The sequence below is a fragment of the Odontesthes bonariensis genome, chromosome 2, assembly GCF_027942865.1.
Source record: "Odontesthes bonariensis isolate fOdoBon6 chromosome 2, fOdoBon6.hap1, whole genome shotgun sequence".
NCBI classification, from domain to species: domain Eukaryota; kingdom Metazoa; phylum Chordata; class Actinopteri; order Atheriniformes; family Atherinopsidae; genus Odontesthes; species Odontesthes bonariensis.
This window is the reverse complement of record NC_134507.1, coordinates 1664425-1686018: the sequence shown is the minus strand read 5'-3', so window position 1 is coordinate 1686018 and position 21594 is coordinate 1664425. Positions and strand designations below refer to the sequence as shown.

Sequence of the window (21594 nt, the reverse complement as noted above, 5' to 3'; positions counted from 1 at the left end):
CAGCCGGCAGAGCAGGTTGCTCACCCCACAGCGTACGGAGCGTTCACAAGCTTCCAGATGAAGTTTAACACCAGCGGGAAGACGCCATGTTGGGGTGAACTGCATTGTGGGAAACGGTGGGCGTGGCTGAGAACACTTTTTCATATTTAATCGCCCTCACACTAAGATTTGTCCCGAACAGCTTAACTAACCAAACTTTCTCACCAAACCACGGATAATAACTTAATACCCAGCAGTATGACGACACTTTTATCTTATTTTATCTTATTCGATTTTGTTGTATTTTAGTGCTTCCACTGTTCTTTTATTGTTTTTACTTATTGTTTTTATTTATTACCTGCTGTAAAGCACCGTAAGGATTGTCTGTAAAGGGCTGTAGAAAATAAACTCTGAGCTCAAACCTGTGAATTCAGTTTAAAACTCTACTTTTTTTAAGGTTACGGCCCTGAAAGGGCTCCATATCAGATCCAACGCCCGACTGCAGGAAAACGTCCTCGTGTTTCTGGATAAAACTTCAGGCTTCTGTCACTTCATCACAGATCTGATTAAATCTGGTTCAGGAGGCGCCGACTCGCCTGAAGCCGAGCGAGGAGATAAAGAACAGATTTACGGCGAATCGGAGACCGAACAGATCAATGATTCTGACTAAGTTTAACACAGATCTGCTTCGGTTTTCATGCTACTGATCCACAAACTGGGACCAACTCCCAGCATCGATGAGGCACAATGGATCAGAAAGAAAACTGCTCAGACGCTCCTCTGCAGCACGTCTGACGGCTTCCAGCCTCAGCCCGCCGGCGACGCTCGCCCTCAGTGTAAATCATCCCCTGATTATAAATTAATCAGGAGTATTGATCGGCGCTGCAGTCCTTCAGGCTCCAGGCGTTCCCTCTGAAGGCCAGACACGGCAGGCAAAAACAGGGATTTTTCATGTGGTCAATTTTGAGATTTTGGGCCAGTTTACTCCTTCAACATGTGTTCTTTCAAACTGCTGTAAAGAAAACGTTGAAAACATAAATTAAAAAGTTTATTTTATTACATTTTGTTTGCTCGCTGCAGCGAGTTTCGCCCAAATTTACCAAAAAGTTAGTATTCCAACGTTAGCAATTCCATGCCGAGCTTCGCCTGTTTACTGAAGTCATGACCGGTACCGTTGGAAAGCTCTGAGTCTCCTGCACAATGATATGAAACCCAAATAACGGCACTTCCTTTCTATCAGTAACCAATCAGGAATGTCTAAAGGCGGATTTATAGCTAAAGACAGAATCTCATTGGCTGCTGCTCGTTTCTGTTAACGTGATTCGCTCAGACGCTCCCGTGTTTAGCTTCTATTATAAATTGCTATTTAGTTTAGAATCTCTGAAAATGCCCCAAAACATCACAACTTTCAAAGAAAAGAAAGATGCAATAAAATAAAATCTATCAGATCAGCTGATGAAGCATCGGGAAGCAGCTCACCTGAGCATAAACTGTCGTTAGGAAACCGAGTTAATGACAGCGGCTGCTCATACATGTCTTTTACTGTGTTGTATTGAGCTTGTATTCTTTATTAATAAGATTATTTTATTCTATATTAGTATTACTAAGGGCCTGAGCATTTACTCTGTTTTTGAGCAATTGTTGTATTAAATTCCCCTATTTAAATCTTTAAATGCCGTTTTCTCTAGATTAGTTTTTTGTATTTTTCCAGTATCAATATCTCAGCCTATGGAGCACCTACTAACACCAAACTCTCCAGTTATACACTTAGCAGTATTCTGAAGATATTTACAGAAGGGTTTGTTGATAAATCATTCCTGGCCTGATTTATGTAACATTATAATAAAAAAATGTGGCAAAAATCGATGTTTTTTTAGGCTATGGACAGTATATTTTGATTTCTTAGGAAATGAAAGCAGATATCCTGAAATCCCTCTGTACTTTTCTTTTCATTTTGTGTGTAAACAAAAGGAAAAAATAATTTTGCACCTGGCTTTATCATATGTTCAGATCTAGCTTCCGGAAATATATGCAAATCTGCGCATATTTAATGAGATAATGCCTCATTTGCATAATTAAACATACAAATTTCTAAAACTTGCAATACATTTTTTTTTTCATACTTGTATAAGTAATCAACTGAGGAAGTTTCATGGTGATATCTATTATTTTAAAATATTACCCTATTCACCTGTAGTGTCTCGCCTTAAAGCTCTGAGCTCAGAGATCTAGCCCCCGTTCTTCTGCTCGACTAATGAAAAATGTCTACGGAAGCCTGGAAGTAATGAGCAGGAAATAAGCTGCCGACTCTCCGTGTATCCGATGCAAACTGAGCGTGAAACCCACACAGGATGTTCTCGTGTCTCATCAGGACCGTCTGGTAGATCTCCGTCTCTCTGAACCAGCTGGCCTCCTCGCGGGTGAAGAAGACCTTGACGGCCACCTTCTCTCCCCGCCAGCGGCCCAGCCACACCTCGCCGTAGCGGCCCTTCCCGATCTGACGCACCATCTGGATCTGCTTGGCGATGGTCCGCTGCACCTGCAGGAGGGAAACGCATTTAAGCTCACATCAACACTTCCTGTGGCTTCTAATCAGGGTGTATACAGGTGTAAACAAGTTACATTTAAGACCTTTTAGTACCACTTCTAAATGACATTTAAGACCAAACGCACGATGGAAATACAAAGTATTTCCAAGTAAACGCACTGACAGTAAAACGGTGAAATGACGGCTAAATGTGTGTCATGCGAAAAGACCACAAAAATGTCATCACTAAATTAAATTTATTACAATATTTTCAGAACATTTAAAAAATAAATACTGTTCCTTTAGAGCAAAAAGAAAAATACACAAATATTTAAGACCCATGCAATCTGAATTTAAGACAATTTAATACTTTTTAAGGTCTTATTTTCAGGAAAATGGAATTAAGACTTTTTAAGGACCCGCGGCCACCCTGCTAATGACAGAAAACGTATGCACGAGCATTTAAAAAGGCAGGAACTGGTTCCAGAAAGGGTGGCGCAGATGTTCCTCTCTGCTGCTTGGCTGTTTCCAGATGTTGCGTCAGCTCATTTTCATGGCAAAGAGGAGCTCTGATGAATTTAAATCAATCCGATGACTCCTAACAACATTCAGGAGTTTATGTCGAGTTAAAATTCAGGAAATGATTTGGTTTCATTATTCTTCTATTTTTTTTTACTTTATTAGATGCAATTCTGTTTTTTGTCTTTTTACTCTTATTTTTCTTCTTACTTTAGTATTTTTAAAGATATAGGTTGATGGATGGCTTCATTTTGTTCAACAGGACAGGCTTAAATATGAGCGTTACGCTTAAAAAAATGCTGTGATTGTACTGAACACATTTGTTGTTTACTGTGTGACTGAATAAAACAAACAAACAGAGAGTGATATTTCTGAGTGCGATGAGGCGCCCGTACCAGCAGGGGGAGCCCCGAGCCGCTGCCGGAGCTCTGGGACTGATGGATGAGGTCTTTGAGCGACTCCCCGGCCGGGATGAAGACCTCCTGCTCCAGGTCTTTGGGGTACCGCTGACGCTCCGCCTGCCACTTGTACCTGTAACACACACGCACAACACCAGGGCTTTCATTTCAGTCTCTAACTGCCCGAAGTTCCTCTGCTGGCTCTGTTAAAGCGAGGTTACCCCTGATGGGGGACATTTCTGTCCACATGGGGGGAACTTTCTCCTCTAATTCCACGCATTTTTTCAAACACACATCATATACAATGCAAATTTTCATTGTGTAGAAAAAAACCCTCAAAATGTCCCTTTTCAGAAATTAGTGTTTTTCTTTAAATCAGGCATAACAAAAGAATTAAAAGTCCCTAAAAAAAATCAATGTTGTTGCTGATCATTGACATATCCCAGACCATAATTATCTCCACTCAATAATTCCACATATTTTGAAAATACTGGCACCTAAAGGCTTAAAATTTGGGCTAAAAAGTTCAAATTGGCATCTAAAGGGTTCATTTTTTTTTAAATAATTGAAAACTTGGTAGTTATGATCAGAACTGAAGTGGAATAAAAGATTTATGAAATAAATATTAACGTATGATGTTTTTAGGCGGTTTTAAAAGGGGAAATGAGGGCTCAGCTGGTCCTACCTGTAGATGTTTTTAGGTGGTTTTAAAGGGGAAATGAGGGCTCAGCTGGTCCTACCTGTAGATGTTTTTAGGCGGTTTTAAAAGGGGAAATGAGGGCTCAGCTGGTCCTACCTGTAGATGTTTTTAGGCGGTTTTAAAAGGGGAAATGAGGGCTCAGCTGGTCCTACCTGTAGATGTTTTTAGGTGGTTTTAAAAGGGGAAATGAGGGCTCAGCTGGTCCTACCTGTAGATGTGTTTAGGTGGTTTTAAAGGGGAAATGAGGGCTCAGCTGGTCCTACCTGTAGATGTTTTTAGGTTGTTTTAAAAGGGGAAATGAGGGCTCAGCTGGTCCTACCTGTAGATGTTTTTAGGTGGTTTTAAAAGGGGAAATGAGGGCTCAGCTGGTCCTACCTGTAGATGTTTTTAGGTTGTTTTAAAGGGGAAATGAGGGCTCAGCTGGTCCTACCTGTAGATGTTTTTAGGTGGTTTTAAAAGGGGAAATGAGGGCTCAGCTGGTCCTACCTGTAGATGTTTTTAGGTGGTTTTAAAGGGGAAATGAAGGCTCAGCTGGTCCTACCTGTAGATGTTTTTAGGTGGTTTTAAAAGGGGAAATGAGGGCTCAGCTGGTCCTACCTGTAGATGTTTTTAGGTGGTTTTAAAGGGGAAATGAGGGCTCAGCTGGTCCTACCTGTAGATGTTTTTAGGTGGTTTTAAAAGGGGAAATGAGGGCTCAGCTGGTCCTACCTGTAGATGTTTTTAGGTGGTTTTAAAGGGGAAATGAGGGCTCAGCTGGTCCTACCTGTAGATGTTTTTAAGTTGTTTTAAAGGGGAAATGAGGGCTCAGCTGGTCCTACCTGTAGATGTTTTTAGGTGGTTTCAAAGGGGAAATGAGGGCTCAGCTGGTCCTACCTGTAGATGTTTTTAGGTGGTTTTAAAGGGGAAATGAGGGCTCAGCTGGTCCTACCTGTAGATGTTTTTAGGTGGTTTTAAAAGGGGAAATGAGGGCTCAGCTGGTCCTACCTGTAGATGTTTTTAGGTTGTTTTAAAGGGGAAATGAGGGCTCAGCTGGTCCTACCTGTAGATGTTTTTAGGTGGTTTTAAAAGGGGAAATGAGGGCTCAGCTGGTCCTACCTGTAGATGTTTTTAGGTGGTTTTAAAAGGGAAATGAGGGCTCAGCTGGTCCTACCTGTAGATGTTTTTAGGTGGTTTTAAAGGGGAAATGAGGGCTCAGCTGGTCCTACCTGTAGATGTTTTTAGGTGGTTTTAAAAGGGGAAATGAGGGCTCAGCTGGTCCTACCTGTAGATGTTTTTAGGTGGTTTTAAAAGGGGAAATGAGGGCTCAGCTGGTCCTACCTGTAGATGTTTTTAGGTGGTTTTAAAAGGGGAAATGAAGGCTCAGCTGGTCCTACCTGTAGATGTTTTTAGGTGGTTTTAAAAGGGGAAATGAGGGCTCAGCTGGTCCTACCTGTAGATGTTTTTAGGTGGTTTTAAAGGGGAAATGAGGGCTCAGCTGGTCCTACCTGTAGATGTTTTTAGGTGGTTTTAAAAGGGGAAATGAGGGCTCAGCTGGTCCTACCTGTAGATGTTTTTAGGTGGTTTTAAAAGGGGAAATGAGGGCTCAGCTGGTCCTACCTGTAGATGTTTTTAGGTGGTTTTAAAAGGGGAAATGAGGGCTCAGCTGGTCCTACCTGTAGATGTTTTTAAGTGGTTTTAAAAGGGGAAATGAGGGCTCAGCTGGTCCTACCTGTAGATGTTTTTAGGCGGTTTTAAAAGGGGAAATGAGGGCTCAGCTGGTCCTACCTGTAGATGTTTTTAGGTGGTTTTAAAAGGGGAAATGAGGGCTCAGCTGGTCCTACCTGTAGATGTTTTTAGGTGGTTTTAAAAGGGGAAATGAAGGCTCAGCTGGTCCTACCTGTAGATGTTTTTAAGTGGTTTTAAAAGGGGAAATGAGGGCTCAGCTGGTCCTACCTGTAGATGTTTTTAGGTGGTTTTAAAAGGGGAAATGAGGGCTCAGCTGGTCCTACCTGTAGATGTTTTTAAGTGGTTTTAAAAGGGGAAATGAGGGCTCAGCTGGTCCTACCTGTAGATGTTTTTAGGTGGTTTTAAAGGGGAAATGAGGGCTCAGCTGGTCCTACCTGTAGATGTTTTTAGGTGGTTTTAAAGGGAAATGAGGGCTCAGCTGGTCCTACCTGTAGATGTTTTTAGGTGGTTTTAAAGGGGAAATGAGGGCTCAGCTGGTCCTACCTGTAGATGTTTTTAGGTGGTTTTAAAAGGGGAAATGAGGGCTCAGCTGGTCCTACCTGCAGATGTTTTTAGGTGGTTTTAAAAGGGGAAATGAGGGCTCAGCTGGTCCTACCTGTAGATGTTTTTAGGTGGTTTTAAAAGGGGAAATGAGGGCTCAGCTGGTCCTACCTGTAGATGTTTTTAGGTTGTTTTAAAAGGGGAAATGAGGGCTCAGCTGGTCCTACCTGTAGATGTTTTTAGGTTGTTTTAAAGGGGAAATGAGGGCTCAGCTGGTCCTACCTGTAGATGTTTTTAGGTGGTTTTAAAAGGGGAAATGAGGGCTCAGCTGGTCCTACCTGTAGATGTTTTTAAGTTGTTTTAAAGGGGAAATGAAGGCTCAGCTGGTCCTACCTGTAGATGTTTTTAGGTGGTTTTAAAAGGGGAAATGAGGGCTCAGCTGGTCCTACCTGTAGATGTTTTTAGGTGGTTTTAAAGGGGAAATGAAGGCTCAGCTGGTCCTACCTGTAGATGTTTTTAGGTGGTTTTAAAAGGGGAAATGAGGGCTCAGCTGGTCCTACCTGTAGATGTTTTTAGGTGGTTTTAAAGGGGAAATGAGGGCTCAGCTGGTCCTACCTGTAGATGTTTTTAGGTGGTTTTAAAAGGGGAAATGAAGGCTCAGCTGGTCCTACCTGTAGATGTTTTTAGGTGGTTTTAAAGGGGAAATGAGGGCTCAGCTGGTCCTACCTGTAGATGTTTTTAGGTGGTTTTAAAAGGGGAAATGAGGGCTCAGCTGGTCCTACCTGTAGATGTTTTTAGGTGGTTTTAAAAGGGGAAATGAGGGCTCAGCTGGTCCTACCTGTAGATGTTTTTAGGTGGTTTTAAAAGGGGAAATGAGGGCTCAGCTGGTCCTACCTGTATATGTTTTTAGGTGGTTTTAAAGGGGAAATGAGGGCTCAGCTGGTCCTACCTGTAGATGTTTTTAGGTGGTTTTAAAAGGGGAAATGAGGGCTCAGCTGGTCCTACCTGTAGATGTTTTTAGGTGGTTTTAAAGGGCAAATGAGGGCTCAGCTGGTCCTACCTGTAGATGTTTTTAGGTGGTTTTAAAGGGGAAATGAGGGCTCAGCTGGTCCTACCTGTAGATGTTTTTAGGTGGTTTTAAAGGGGAAATGAGGGCTCAGCTGGTCCTACCTGTAGATGTTTTTAGGTGGTTTTAAAAGGGGAAATGAGGGCTCAGCTGGTCCTACCTGTAGATGTTTTTAGGTGGTTTTAAAAGGGGAAATGAGGGCTCAGCTGGTCCTACCTGTAGATGTTTTTAGGTGGTTTTAAAAGGGGAAATGAGGGCTCAGCTGGTCCTACCTGTAGATGTTTTTAGGTGGTTTTAAAGGGGAAATGAGGGCTCAGCTGGTCCTACCTGTAGATGTTTTTAGGTGGTTTTAAAAGGGGAAATGAGGGCTCAGCTGGTCCTACCTGTAGATGTGTTTAGGTGGTTTTAAAGGGGAAATGAGGGCTCAGCTGGTCCTACCTGTAGATGTTTTTAGGTGGTTTTAAAAGGGGAAATGAGGGCTCAGCTGGTCCTACCTGTAGATGTTTTTAGGTGGTTTTAAAAGGGGAAATGAGGGCTCAGCTGGTCCTACCTGTAGATGTTTTTAGGTGGTTTTAAAGGGAAAATGAGGGCTCAGCTGGTCCTACCTGTAGATGTTTTTAGGTGGTTTTAAAAGGGGAAATGAGGGCTCAGCTGGTCCTACCTGTAGATGTTTTTAGGTGGTTTTAAAAGGGGAAATGAGGGCTCAGCTGGTCCTACCTGTAGATGTTTTTAGGTGGTTTTAAAAGGGGAAATGAGGGCTCAGCTGGTCCTACCTGTAGATGTTTTTAGGTGGTTTTAAAGGGAAAATGAGGGCTCAGCTGGTCCTACCTGTAGATGTTTTTAGGTGGTTTTAAAAGGGGAAATGAGGGCTCAGCTGGTCCTACCTGTAGATGTTTTTAGGTGGTTTTAAAAGGGGAAATGAGGGCTCAGCTGGTCCTACCTGTAGATGTTTTTAGGTGGTTTTAAAAGGGGAAATGAGGGCTCAGCTGGTCCTACCTGTAGATGTTTTTAGGTGGTTTTAAAAGGGGAAATGAGGGCTCAGCTGGTCCTACCTGTAGATGTTTTTAGGTGGTTTTAAAAGGGGAAATGAGGGCTCAGCTGGTCCTACCTGTAGATGTTTTTAGGTGGTTTTAAAAGGGGAAATGAGGGCTCAGCTGGTCCTACCTGTAGATGTTTTTAGGTGGTTTTAAAGGGGAAATGAGGGCTCAGCTGGTCCTACCTGTAGTAGCAGACCACGGTGACGCAGATCAGGGTGCAGCAGCACACCGTCATGGAGATGAGGAAGGCCAACCAGTGGGGGCTGCCCTCTGCAGAGAAAGCAGCACGGCGGTTAGTTCTGACCTCACCTGAGACACTCTGATCTGATCTGATGGGGGGGGTTACCGATGGGAAGCTGGGGGGCCAGGGTCGGCTGCAGGTCCCTGTTGCAGAAGTCTGTGTTGCAGCACTCGATCGTCCTCCTGGTCTGAGCTTTGGGGGAGTCCTGTCAATCAAACGGGTCACAAAGGTTCACTTCTCACCGGCTTTAAAATCTTTACTCCAGTCAGTCACAGAATAGATGTTAAAAGGTTTCCATCTGTGATCTGTTCAGAGAATATAAAGCCAGCAGAGCTCTGAGATCCAAGGACTCAGGTCAGCTGGTCCAGTCCAGAGTCCAGACTAAACATGGAGAAGCAGCATTTAGCTGTTATGCTGCAAACAAGTGGAACAAACTGCCAGTGGAGATTAAACTTTCACCAAATGGAGACATTTTTAAATCCAGGTTAAAGACATTTCTGTTCTCATGTGTCTATGCATGAAATCTGCACGATATCTGTGAACTTATCTGGACTGTTGCTGGTTTTTAAAGTTGATTTGTTTCTCTTTATATCCTTTTATGTATTTTAATGCTTCTTCCACTCCCTGCTGCAATGCTTTTATTTTATGTGAAGCACTTTGAATTGTTTGGACATGAAATGTCCTATAAATAAATTTGACTTTGACCTAAATATGGTGTTTAAATGTAGCGAACAGGTGAGAAACACCCCGGGGACAGTTCACCCAGTGTCTGAAAGGAGGGACGGGCCACAGATTTACACATTTGGTTTTACTTTTACACCAAAAACAACAACGTTCCCAACCTTGGAACCCGCTCCTCTCTCCTCTGGTATCTCCGGGTTCCGAGCCGGCGCTCAGATGGAAGGAGACACCTTTGAGGTCGAGTTTTAGGAAAGTTGACATGCACCCAAACAGAAACCCAGCAGGGAAACTCATCTTTAAGAAGAAAAATCTAAACTAAATCAATCCTAAAGACCAGGTGATGTGGAAGAACTGTTTATATCTGAGGCTGGAGGCGAGCCATGAGGGGGGGGGGGGGTCCTACCTTGCACTGGAAGTGTGAGCCTTCGTACTTCATGCAGCCGGAGGTCAGGTGGATCTCTCCGAACTCGTCCTGCTCGATGATGGCGAAGCACTGACCGTTGGTCCTGGCGACACAAATCACCCAAACCGACTTTAAACCATCATTCAGAGACATGTGACCCTTTCCCCTCTTTACTGTTCATTTACATCAAGAAATGAGGGTTAGCAAACTGAAACACGGCGTGCTGGCGCCCGTGGGCTCTGAAACACGGCGTGCTGGCGCCCGTGGGCTCTGAAATACGGCGTGCTGGCGCCCGTGGGCTCCTGAAACACGGCGTGCTGGCGCCCGTGGGCTCTGAAACACGGCGTGCTGGCGCCCGTGGGCTCTGAAACACGGCGTGCTGGAGCCCGTGGGCTCCTGAAACACGGCGTGCAGGCGCCCGTGGGCTCTGAAATACGGCGTGCTGGCGCCCGTGGGCTCTGAAACACGGCGTGCAGGCGCCCGTGGGCTCTGAAATACGGCGTGCTGGCGCCCGTGGGCTCTGAAACACGGCGTGCTGGCGCCCGTGGGCTCTGAAACACGGCGTGCTGGCGCCCGTGGGCTCCTGAAACACGGCGTGCTGACGCCCGTGGGCTCCTGAAACACGGCGTGCTGGCGCCCGTGGGCTCTGAAACACGGCGTGCCGGAGCCCGTGGGCTCCTGAAACACGGCGTGCCGGCGCCCGTGGGCTCTGAAACACGGCGTGCCGGCGCCCGTGGGCTCTGAAACACGGCGTGCCGGCGCCCGTGGGCTCTGAAACACGGCGTGCCGGCGCCCGTGGGCTCTGAAACACGGCGTGCCGGAGCCCGTGGGCTCTGAAACACGGCGTGCCGGAGCCCGTGGGCTCTGAAACACGGCGTGCCGGCGCCCGTGGGCTCTGAAACACGGCGTGCCGGCGCCCGTGGGCTCTGAAACACGGCGTGCCGGCGCCCGTGGGCTCCTGAAACACGGCGTGCCGGCGCCCGTGGGCTCTGAAACACGGCGTGCCGGCGCCCGTGGGCTCTGAAACACGGCGTGCCGGCGCCCGTGGGCTCTGAAACACGGCGTGCCGGAGCCCGTGGGCTCTGAAACACGGCGTGCCGGAGCCCGTGGGCTCTGAAACACGGCGTGCCGGCGCCCGTGGGCTCCTGAAACACGGCGTGCCGGCGCCCGTGGGCTCTGAAACACGGCGTGCCGGCGCCCGTGGGCTCTGAAACACGGCGTGCCGGCGCCCGTGGGCTCCTGAAACACGGCGTGCTGGAGCCCGTGGGCTCCTGAAACACGGCGTGCTGACGCCCGTGGGCTCTGAAACACGGCGTGCCGGAGCCCGTGGGCTCCTGAAACACGGCGTGCCGGCGCCCGTGGGCTCCTGAAACACGGCGTGCTGGCGCCCGTGGGCTCTGAAACACGGCGTGCCGGAGCCCGTGGGCTCCTGAAACACGGCGTGCCGGCGCCCGTGGGCTCTGAAACACGGCGTGCCGGCGCCCGTGGGCTCCTGAAACACGGCGTGCTGGCGCCCGTGGGCTCTGAAACACGGCGTGCCGGCGCCCGTGGGCTCTGAAACACGGCGTGCTGGCGCCCGTGGGCTCTGAAATACGGCGTGCTGGAGCCCGTGGGCTCCTGAAACACGGCGTGCTGACGCCCGTGGGCTCTGAAACACGGCGTGCCGGAGCCCGTGGGCTCCTGAAACACGGCGTGCCGGCGCCCGTGGGCTCCTGAAACACGGCGTGCCGGCGCCCGTGGGCTCTGAAACACGGCGTGCCGGCGCCCGTGGGCTCTGAAACACGGCGTGCCGGCGCCCGTGGGCACTGAAACACGGCGTGCTGACGCCCGTGGGCTCTGAAACACGGCGTGCCGGCGCCCGTGGGCTCCTGAAACACGGCGTGCCGGCGCCCGTGGGCTCCTGAAACACGGCGTGCCGGCGCCCGTGGGCTCTGAAACACGGCGTGCCGGAGCCCGTGGGCTCTGAAACACGGCGTGCCGGCGCCCGTGGGCTCTGAAACACGGCGTGCCGGCTCCCGTGGGCTCTGAAACACGGCGTGCCGGAGCCCGTGGGCTCTGAAACACGGCGTGCCGGAGCCCGTGGGCTCCTGAAACACGGCGTGCCGGCGCCCGTGGGCTCTGAACCACGGCGTGGCGGCGCCCGTGGGCTCTGAACCACGGCGTGGCTTGGACTCCTGATGAAGAAGCGGACTCACTGGCAGGTGTTGTTGGTGGCGTCGTCGGGACAGTGTCCGGAGCAGTAGCAGCTGAGGAACCGGGGCAGGTCCTCGGGTGCGATGGTGGAGTCCTCGCCGGGGCGCCGGGCCTCGGCTTTCACCCCCGTCCCCTGCAGGACGTGGTCCGGGTTCTGACCCGCGGCTGCAGGGAGAAAACTCAGAATCAGGACCGGGTCCGTTTTCAGCTCATTTCCAACATTTAACTTAACATTAACTTAATTTCTGAAAAGGGACATTTTTGTCCCCTTTTAAACAACCTAAAAACATCATATGTTAATATTTTTTTCCACTTTTTTTTTCATAAATCTTTTCTTACACTTCAGTTCTGATCATAACCACCAAGTTTTCAATTATTTAAAAAAATGTAACCCTTTAAATACTGGTTTATATGAGGTAAACACCAATTTCTGTTAAAAAACACACAAAAACTGCTGTTTTTTGTCAATATATGCAGTGCAAAGTGAAATATTCTATGGGGGATTATTAGGTCTGGGATATGTCATTGATGAGCTACAACATCAGTTTTATCAGCTTTTTAGTTTTTCTGCAACGGGATGTTTTTAGGTCGTTTTAAAAGGGGACAAAAATGTCCCTTTTAAGAAATTAAGGAGTTTTTTTTCTACACAATGAAAAATTGCATTGTGTATGATGTGTGTTTGTCAAAAATGCCCAACTGGACCAAATATGATGAGTATCACTATCTACAGAGTGAAATTAGAGGAGAAAGTTCACCCCAAGTGGACAGAAATGTCCCCTATCAGGGATCAGGGTTAAGAAGCCAAACTGTGCGTCTGCGGCCTCCGTTTGTCCCGTAAAAGCAGATGTTTTAACATCTGCCTCTGCGCCACAGTGAGGCAGAAAGAAGCTTAAAGGGGGCAGATTCTCAGGCCGCCTCTGAGCAGAAAGTTTTTCATGCTGCTGTCATGTTGATGCTGTGCAGACGCCGTGAGGACAGACTCCAGGTCAGATTTATCAGAGGTGAAACATTCCTCCTCCATCAGCTGACTGCTGAGGTGGAGGAGGGCGACGGAGCTCCTTATAAGGAGCAGCAGGAGCAGCGTGAGGGGTCAGAGGTCACGGCAGGCAGATACACAGGACCCTCATTCTGCTCCCTGCTTTGTAAACAGTTTTACTTTCTCTTTACAGTAATTAATGACGCAGTCTCAACACTCATTTTCATGTTTCTGTGACTTTTTAAAAGAGAACTTAGCTTTAAAGGCGACATATTGAGCATAAATCCCTTCTTTCTGTTCCTGGGAGCCTTTATCTTTACTCCTCTGCAGCCAGATCAATACAGTAAGTCTAAATGATGAGGATGGGGGGGGGCAGCAGCTGCTGACCTCACAGAGAGGGTGGGGCTAAAACAGGGCGGAGCCACTGAGCTTAAACCAAGCAATGCCCGTCTTATACCTCCCAAAACCTTTAAATTCTGAGGTTTCCGTTCATAAAGACGAATTAAACGCGCTTCAGGAAGATACTAAATGCTGTATTTATAGAACTGAACACTGATTCTGTTAATATTTATCCACGCTGGCCGGCTCTGATGATGAATATTCACTTTATGGGGATTAAAACTATGAATCCTTCAGAATAAACTCAGTTTAAAGCTCCTTTTTGTTGAAGGAACATTCCGACGGGAATCCTTCTTTCAGACCTCGTTTGTCCCGTCTGCCGCTCAGTTTCTTTTCGGCCATTTTGAGGCTTTCCTTTGGAACACGCCCGCCTTCCTCTCCCTGCTCGGGGTTAAAAACACCAGGTGTGTGGCACCTCTTCAAGCCCCGACATGAACCACCTGCACGCCGACTCTTTGAGCTCACGCCAGTTAATCAGCTCCTATTGTAGGAGTTTCCCTCAGAGGAGCACGCCGTCAGACACGGGAGGAAGTAAACTTCATCAGCTGATCACACACCTTTATGAACACAGACTCACACACATCTGAAGACAAGGCTGTGTTCCAAACCGCCTACTGCATACTCATCGATCAGACGGTATGCAGAGCGTTTACCCACAATGCATTGCGCTCCTGCCCGAGCCGAAATCAGCCGGCCTGAAGCTGATTTCTCTTAAGCTCTAAACTCTGTAAACTTTAGCAACATTTGAAAAATTTTCAGGTGAGAAAGTAGTCATTTAGATGCGCAACGTGTTGAAAACCTGACAAAATACCGGCTGTTTACCTTTTGTTCCCACGAATTCGGCGCTACTAAAGCTAGCCGCAGTGAGCTAACGCACTTCCTGTTATTTTCACAAAATAAAATACCCGTTGCCTTTTATCATAGGGAAAGCCATTACCATACAATTGGTGCTTTTGTTTTGAAAACAGGAAGTGAACCTACCCTCGTTGTAGCTAGCTTGAAGCTGCCGTTTTGACAGGAAATGACGATCGGCGACGTCACGTTACGTTGCATCTTGGGTAGTTTGAGTATGAGTAGTAACCTCATGATGCATACCCAACATTTAGGAGAATCTAGTATGCATCCGGGAACTTCTCGCTTACTCAAACTGGCATACTAACTCAGAAAGTTAGTAGGAGTAGTAGGAGAAGTATGCAGTAAGCGGTTTCTAACAGCCAAAGACTGAGTTTTAACTCTCAAACTACAGATTCCACAAACTCCACAATGGATTTCCCATCATGCACCTGGTGTCAGTCGGCATATAAGCAGATTAAAGCCGCAGATGAAACACGGAGACAAATAAACCGCCTTAAAACAGCCTGGACTGAGTTTTATGACGACCTTAAACCAAACGATGACATCACAGCAGCGTGGCGACCCTGGAAAAGTGAGACCCCCTGAACAGCCGCGTAGTCTACGACCAGCTTCAGGAGTCCCATTAAATGAACTCCAACAGCTGATCAGGCTCAGCTCAGTGTGTGAGACGCATCTTTAATCACACACAGACATCAGATCCCAGTCACTGGAGGACTTGGGGCCCCCTAACCAACATTTTATGTCTCTAATCAGGTGTTTGGCGGCTCCGGGAGCCTCTCAGCCTCTGATTGGCTCACAGCCTGCGAGGGAAGGCGGCGGGGACGGAGCGCTGAGGCTGGAAATGGCTGCGTCTCCATCCACATGTGTGCTTGATTGCAGCAGCAGTCAGAGTGGAGACTGAGGTCTGGCAGAGGATGCTGGGTAATCAGACTCTTAAAGGCGCAGCGCAGCTTCAGAGACGCTCCATCTTTAACCCACTGATGAAGAAGAGTCTGTTCTGTGTGGACACAACTCTGCTTCATCCCTCGAGTTAGGAGCCTTTTTCCTGCCTGAATGCTTCACAGCTCAGAGTTAAGTGGCTTAACAGAGAAAAAACACATTAATCTGAACTGAAAATGGATGAAAAAGGCAGAAAATGTCCAAATAAAAGCCATGGATCGAGACCGCTGTAAAATATTACAGGAAAGTCTGGCTGCTTGGAAGGAAAATGTAAAGAAATGAGATCTGGATCAGGACTTCTGCTCCATCTTTTGTTCCATGACTTTAAATTTATTTACTTTATCTGTTCCATCTAATAGATTTGACTCACGTCCTTCATTTTGTTGCAAAACAACAACTTTTAGTCATAATTTACCCTTTTTTTTCCGTATGAAAGCATTAACTTTCCTCACTTTTGTCCTGTGGGATTATTTGAATCTTAACTAACTGAACATCAGTGTTTTAATCTGGAACTTTTCTGCAAAAAGAAGTTTTATTACTCATGCTTAGGTCCATTTATTTTGTCCAGTTTCCTCAAATGTTTTAAGGACACACTGCACACCATGCTGAGATATGCCAAGTTTTCAGCTAACAGCTCTTTGGGAATCACCTTGCTTTTTGTTTCGATCGGCGACGTCCCGTTACGTTGCATCTTGGGTAGTTTGAGTATTTGAGTAGTAACCTCATGATGCATGCCCAACTTCTCGCTTACTAACTCAAAAAGTTAGTATGAGTAGTAGGAGAAGTATGCGGTTTGGAACACAGCCAATGTGTGGATCCTCTGACCCAGGCTAACAGCTTCATGCTAACAGCTACATGCTAACGTGCCCACAGCAGGGGCAGTGGATCCTCTGACCCAGGCTAACAGCTTCATGCTAACAGCTACATGCTAACGTGCCCACAGCAGGGGCATTAAGCCCGTTAACGTCTCTAGTTGCCCCATACTTTATAGTTTCTGTGTTTGCAGACTGGACTGAACATCTCCGGCTCGGTCCATCACTGGTGATGAGAAAGCATTGTTAGCTAGCATCTACTGCTAGCTTACAGCTACATGCTAACCTGTCTCCCTCTGGGATCAACAGAGGAACTATCTATATCTGCATGCAGAGCTGGAGGGTTTTAGCCTTTAAAAGTTACATCACCATTTATATGGACATTAGGTGGAACAACAGACATTTTGGGATGTGATTTAGGTATCTGACACGTGCCACAGCTGTGTTTAATCATGAATTCGGTGTAAACGCGTGACAGCTGTGACCTCCCAGGCGTCCCGCTGGTGTCTGTCCACACGGGAAGCAGCTGCTCTCTCGTTACCGGCCGTCATCACTTCTGCAGGTCGATGCATCCGCAGCGCCATCTGAGTGGCCTGTTATCAGATCCGTCCCTAAGCCTGCCGGCAGAGCGTCACCTGTCCGTCGCTGCTCACCAAAACATTCCTGAAACTCCCGTCTCCACATTCCCAAAATAACCCCAGAGCCCTTCAGAACAATATGGAGTCCAGGCCCAGTTCTGGCCCCTCGGGGCGCTTTAGCGAACACAGAAATCCTTTGAAAAGGCAACAGCAGAAGGAATAAAAGACTATTTTATAACTATTTTACCCACATTAAAACTGTGCAGCTTCCTTAAAAAGAGACAAAAAGACAAACAAATCTGAGCAAACACACAAACCAATATTTAACCATCGGTAACCATCGGTAACCATCATTAACCATCGGTAACCATCAGTAACCATCGGTAACCATCATTAAACTTCGGTAACAATCGTTAACCATTGGTAACCATCTGTAACCACCTGTAACCATCATTAACCATCTGTAACCATCGGTAACCATCATTAACCATCGGTAACCATCGGTAACCATCATTAACGACCGGTAACCATCATTAACGACCGGTAACCATCGGTTAACCATCAGTGACAACCGGTAACCATCGGTTAACCATCATTAACCATCGGTAACCACCGGTAACCATCATTAACCACCGGTAATCATCGGTTAACCATCATTAACCATCATTAACCATCTGTAACCATCATTAACGACCAGTAACTATCATTAACCACCGGTAATCATCGGTTAACCATTATTAACCATCGGTAACCATCATTAACCATCTGTAACCATCATTAACCATCGGTAACCATCATTAACGACCAGTAACTATCATTAACCACCGGTAATCATCGGTTAACCATCATTAATCATCGTAACCATCATTAACCATCTGTAACCATCGGTAACCATCATTAACCATCGGTAACCATCGGTAACCATCAAAGCGTCACCAGATGAGTCCACCTGAGTTTGGTTTCCTGTAAAACGATGCCTGCAGACACCACAGCCTGATGTCTCAGCTGGTTCAGTTTTTAAATGGACAGAAAAGTGTCCCTTTGTCTGATATTTCCTCCTCAGACTCATCACCGTCACCATGGCTCCACGTTTCCACCACCAAATGAAGTCAGATCTACTTTTTTGACCTCAGAAAACAAAAAAAAACTCTCCTACTTTTCTGATTTTCATCAACTATTTGTATGGGTGGTTAATGCGGCAGGTGGACACGAAGCGAAGCTCCTATTGGCTCAGAGAGCTGTCAATCAAGGGCTGAAAAGGCTGCCTGTAGTTTCAAATCAAAGGAAGACGCTGCTATTCTATAATATCCTTAAGGGGTATACCATCAACACTTATTTCCTGAAAAGCTCATGGGAAAAAGAACTCAATGTATAAGATAACAGACGAAGGCTGGAACGATGTGTGGAAGGATGCCAAAACGTTGAGCGTATGCAACTAAAGCTCCTGCATAGGGCCCACATATCTCCCTCATAAGTCCAACACTAACTCATCTCCACTGTGCCCCAAGTGGAAAACAGAAACTGGTAGTCTTACAGTTTGTGCCACTGTGGAAAAGTGCAGCAGTTTTTGGTTTGTCGTTGAGCAAGAAATGAATAAGATTCTGTCCACTAATAGAAATAATGACCCCTCATATCTGCTGCTTTGTCCATTACTGACAAATTTAAGAGAAAACTTCCCCAAACACTTGCTTTCTGTGCTGGAAAGTGTATTCTTTTGAACTGGATAATGGATAAAGCCCCATCTAAGGCTCAGTGGCACAGGGTGACACTGGAATATGTTGCTTTGGACTATCTGACGTGCAAAGATGATGCTTTCTGTAAAACATGGGGAACCTTTTTGTGATATATTGGTTTGAATATCTCTACCATTCTTGTATCATAGCTGAGAATGCTCTGCCTCGTAAATGCCACCCTACCATTTAATTGGTCTGTTTTTGTTTCTGTGTACCTTTGATCATGTGAATGTATCATGCATGGGGGTGTACACTTGGTTTATTTTGCTTGCTCATCTTATTTATATGCGATGACTCCTGAGCCTCTCGCCTGTATAAATTTAAATCTGAATTTGGATGTGTATGTGAGTCAAATGCGCGAGGAGGAGGCAGAATAAAAGGCACAGGATTAACGCTCAACACGATTCAAAGCAAACAAGCTGAAATATGATGAGCCTGGCTGCTGAAAAACGATCAGATTAAAGCCGTTTCAGCGATGCTTTAAACTTTTTTAAAGTTTTCTGGTGGCTGCAGAGCAACAGTCCATAGGGGGAAACAACCCAGCTTCAAAGGGCGAATATGTCTCCGGAGGGAACGAGGGATATTTCCGGAGAACAATGGCTGTTTGGAGTGCTTAACGCCGCCGACAGCTCATACTGTGCCATACAGGAAACGGTTAATGTGCCGAGAGGAAGTGAGAGCGGCAACAATCAGCTCAACAGCTTCCTGCAGGGAGCAGCGCCGGACAGGAGAGTTCCTGAGCTCTGAAAAACCTACACTTACATCAGGCCGGGAGAGTTTCTGAGCTCTGAAAAACCTCCACTTACATCAGGCCAGCAGAGTTCCTGAGCTCTGAAAAACCTCCACTGCCATCAGGCCAGCAGAGTTTCTGAGCTCTGAAAAACCTCCACTTACATCAGGCCCTGTCACACAAATGTGGGAAGAGAAACAGCAGTGCACAGGAGGCCGGCAGAGTTCCTGAGCTCTATTGCAGTTAGCTAAAGATGGATATGAAGGATATCAGAGCCCATTGGATGAACTCTATCTGAGGCTAATGTTCCAGCAGAGTTAGCTACAGACTGTGGATAAACTCTATCTGAGGCTAATGTTCCAGCAGAGTTAGCTAAAGACTGTGAATGAACTCTATCTGAGGCTAATGTTCCAGCAGAGTTAGCTACAGACTGTGGATGAACTCTATCTGAGGCTAATGTTCCAGCAGAGTTAGCTAAAGACTGTGGATAAACTCTATCTGAGGCTAATGTTCCAGCAGAGTTAGCTACAGACTGTGGATAAACTCTATCTGAAGCTAATGTTCCAGCAGAGTTAGCTAAAGACTGTGGATGAACTCTATCTGAGGCTAATGTTCCAGCCGAGTTAGCTACAGACTGTGGATAAACCCTATCTGAAGCTAATGTTCCAGCAGAGTTAGCTACAGACTGTGGATGAACTCTATCTGAAGCTAATGTTCCAGCAGAGTTAGCTACAGACTGTGGATGAACTCTATCTGAGGCTAATGTTCCAGCAGAGTTAGCTACAGACTGTGGATAAACTCCATCTGAGGCTAATGTTCCAGCAGACTTAGCTACAGACTGTGGATAAACTCCATCTGAGGCTAATGTTCCAGCAGAGTTAGCTAAAGACTGTGAATGAACTCTATCTGAGGCTAATGTTCCAGCAGAGTTAGCTAAAGACTGTGGATGAACTCTATCTGAGGCTAATGTTCCAGCCGAGTTAGCTACAGACTGTGGATGAACTCTATCTGAGGCTAATGTTCCAGCAGAGTTAGCTACAGACTGTGGATAAACTCTATCTGAGGCTAATGTTCCAGCAGAGTTAGCTAAAGACTGTGGATAAACTCTATCTGAGGCTAATGTTCCAGCAGAGTTAGCTACAGACTGTGGATAAACTCTATCTGAGGCTAATGTTCCTTTCCTCTGCAGAATACTGACAGCGGTTGACCATCTGAGCTCCTATCCGCCGCTCTCTGGCTGTTTGCAGGTCAGTGATTGGTCAGCTGAAAGGCGACCTTTCTCTAAGTCAGCAGGTCGAGACTCAAAGCTTTCTAAAAGAGAACCGGAGCCATTGTTTGTGGAGTAAACACACAACTTTCAGATTGCTTAAATGTTCAATCATTTTCCTTACTTTACAGCTCTGATTGTGTCTTTTGTTACGCCAGGATCAGCCAATCAAAAGGCTGATAACAGAGGCGGCGTTTGAACGTCTGTGCGTTGCTTATCTGCCCAACGCAGAGCAAAGAGCAGCTCAAAGAGCAGCTAAGACTCAGAGCTGTGTGGTTAAAGGTGGTTTATTCCTCCTCTAATCAACATTCAGCACAGATCAAACCTTCATGTGGTTTCATCAGCAGCTGATTTTACAGGAAAAATGTTGGTTTCTTTCAATCATGATCAATTTATTTCCTTTGTGGCGAAAATAAACACGTCACAGCCACCAAAATGTGATGATTTCTGTTGTCTTTTTTAACTACATTTGCTGAGTTTTGGACCAAAAAGTGGCAGATTTGAGTTGAACTAGAAAACTGTCTCTGATTATCTGAACACTTTATCGTCCTCGCACTAATCATGTGACAAACTAACCATTAAAAACACATTTAATTACAACAAATCACTTATTCCTAAATGATAATCCATTAAAACAGTAATGATTCAGTGCTTTTCTTTCTCAACACGCAGAACAAACAGATGAAGAGCAAAATGTTCTGCACTGATCAGCCGAATAAGAACCTAATAATACACCACCCTGCATCAATAAATCAAACAGAACACATAAAAACACACAAAGCCCACCGGCTGATTTAGAAAACCTGAACAGAACCAGAACCAGGGACAACATGCCCCATACTCAGTTCCAGCAGGACCGGTCCATTTAACTGGGCGAGTTGATACGAAGGGAGAGAAAATAGGGCCAAGCGATTGTGAGGTCTGACTTTTTCCTGGAGAACCATTTTGTGATGCAAATGTATTACTCTGTTGAACGCATATTGTTCTGAGAAGCAAAACGCTTTACTTTTTAACCCCAGCCAACTAGCCGGACTACCTTCATCAACACCAAAACGAGGCTGGAACTCTGCTCACAGGACGCAGCAGGGGGTAAGAAGATGTTCAGAAATGATGCTGCTGATATGGGATGTTATACAGCTTCATGTCAGAAGAGGCGAACTGTCCCTTTAAAGAGGCGAACTGTCCCTTTAAAGAGATGAACTGTCCCTTTAAAGAGGCGAACTGTCCCTTTAAATGGAAGAAAGTGGACCTGAACACCAAAAACTTTTTCAAATGAAAGATTCTTCACAGAAGAGTGAATATTACGAGCAAAAGAGAGGCCACATTCAGGATTCAGGGAGACTGTAACTTTGGTCT

General features: G+C 46.3%; 1 protein-coding gene across 2 annotated transcripts in view; it reads right to left on the bottom strand.

Moving 5' to 3' along the window:
• The window catches only part of LOC142388603 (bone morphogenetic protein receptor type-1A-like), a 73832-nt gene that overhangs the window by 4481 nt on the left and 47757 nt on the right, over positions 1–21594 (bottom strand). For both annotated transcript variants that reach the window (XM_075474044.1, XM_075474054.1), the window contains 6 exons: positions 11952–12114; positions 9757–9859; positions 8778–8877; positions 8614–8701; positions 3421–3556; positions 2326–2518 (listed from right to left, as the gene is read on the bottom strand). In XM_075474044.1, coding sequence (XP_075330159.1) covers positions 2326–2518; positions 3421–3556; positions 8614–8701; positions 8778–8877; positions 9757–9859; positions 11952–12114 — 783 coding nt within the window. The remainder of the gene's footprint in view (positions 1–2325; positions 2519–3420; positions 3557–8613; positions 8702–8777; positions 8878–9756; positions 9860–11951; positions 12115–21594) is intronic.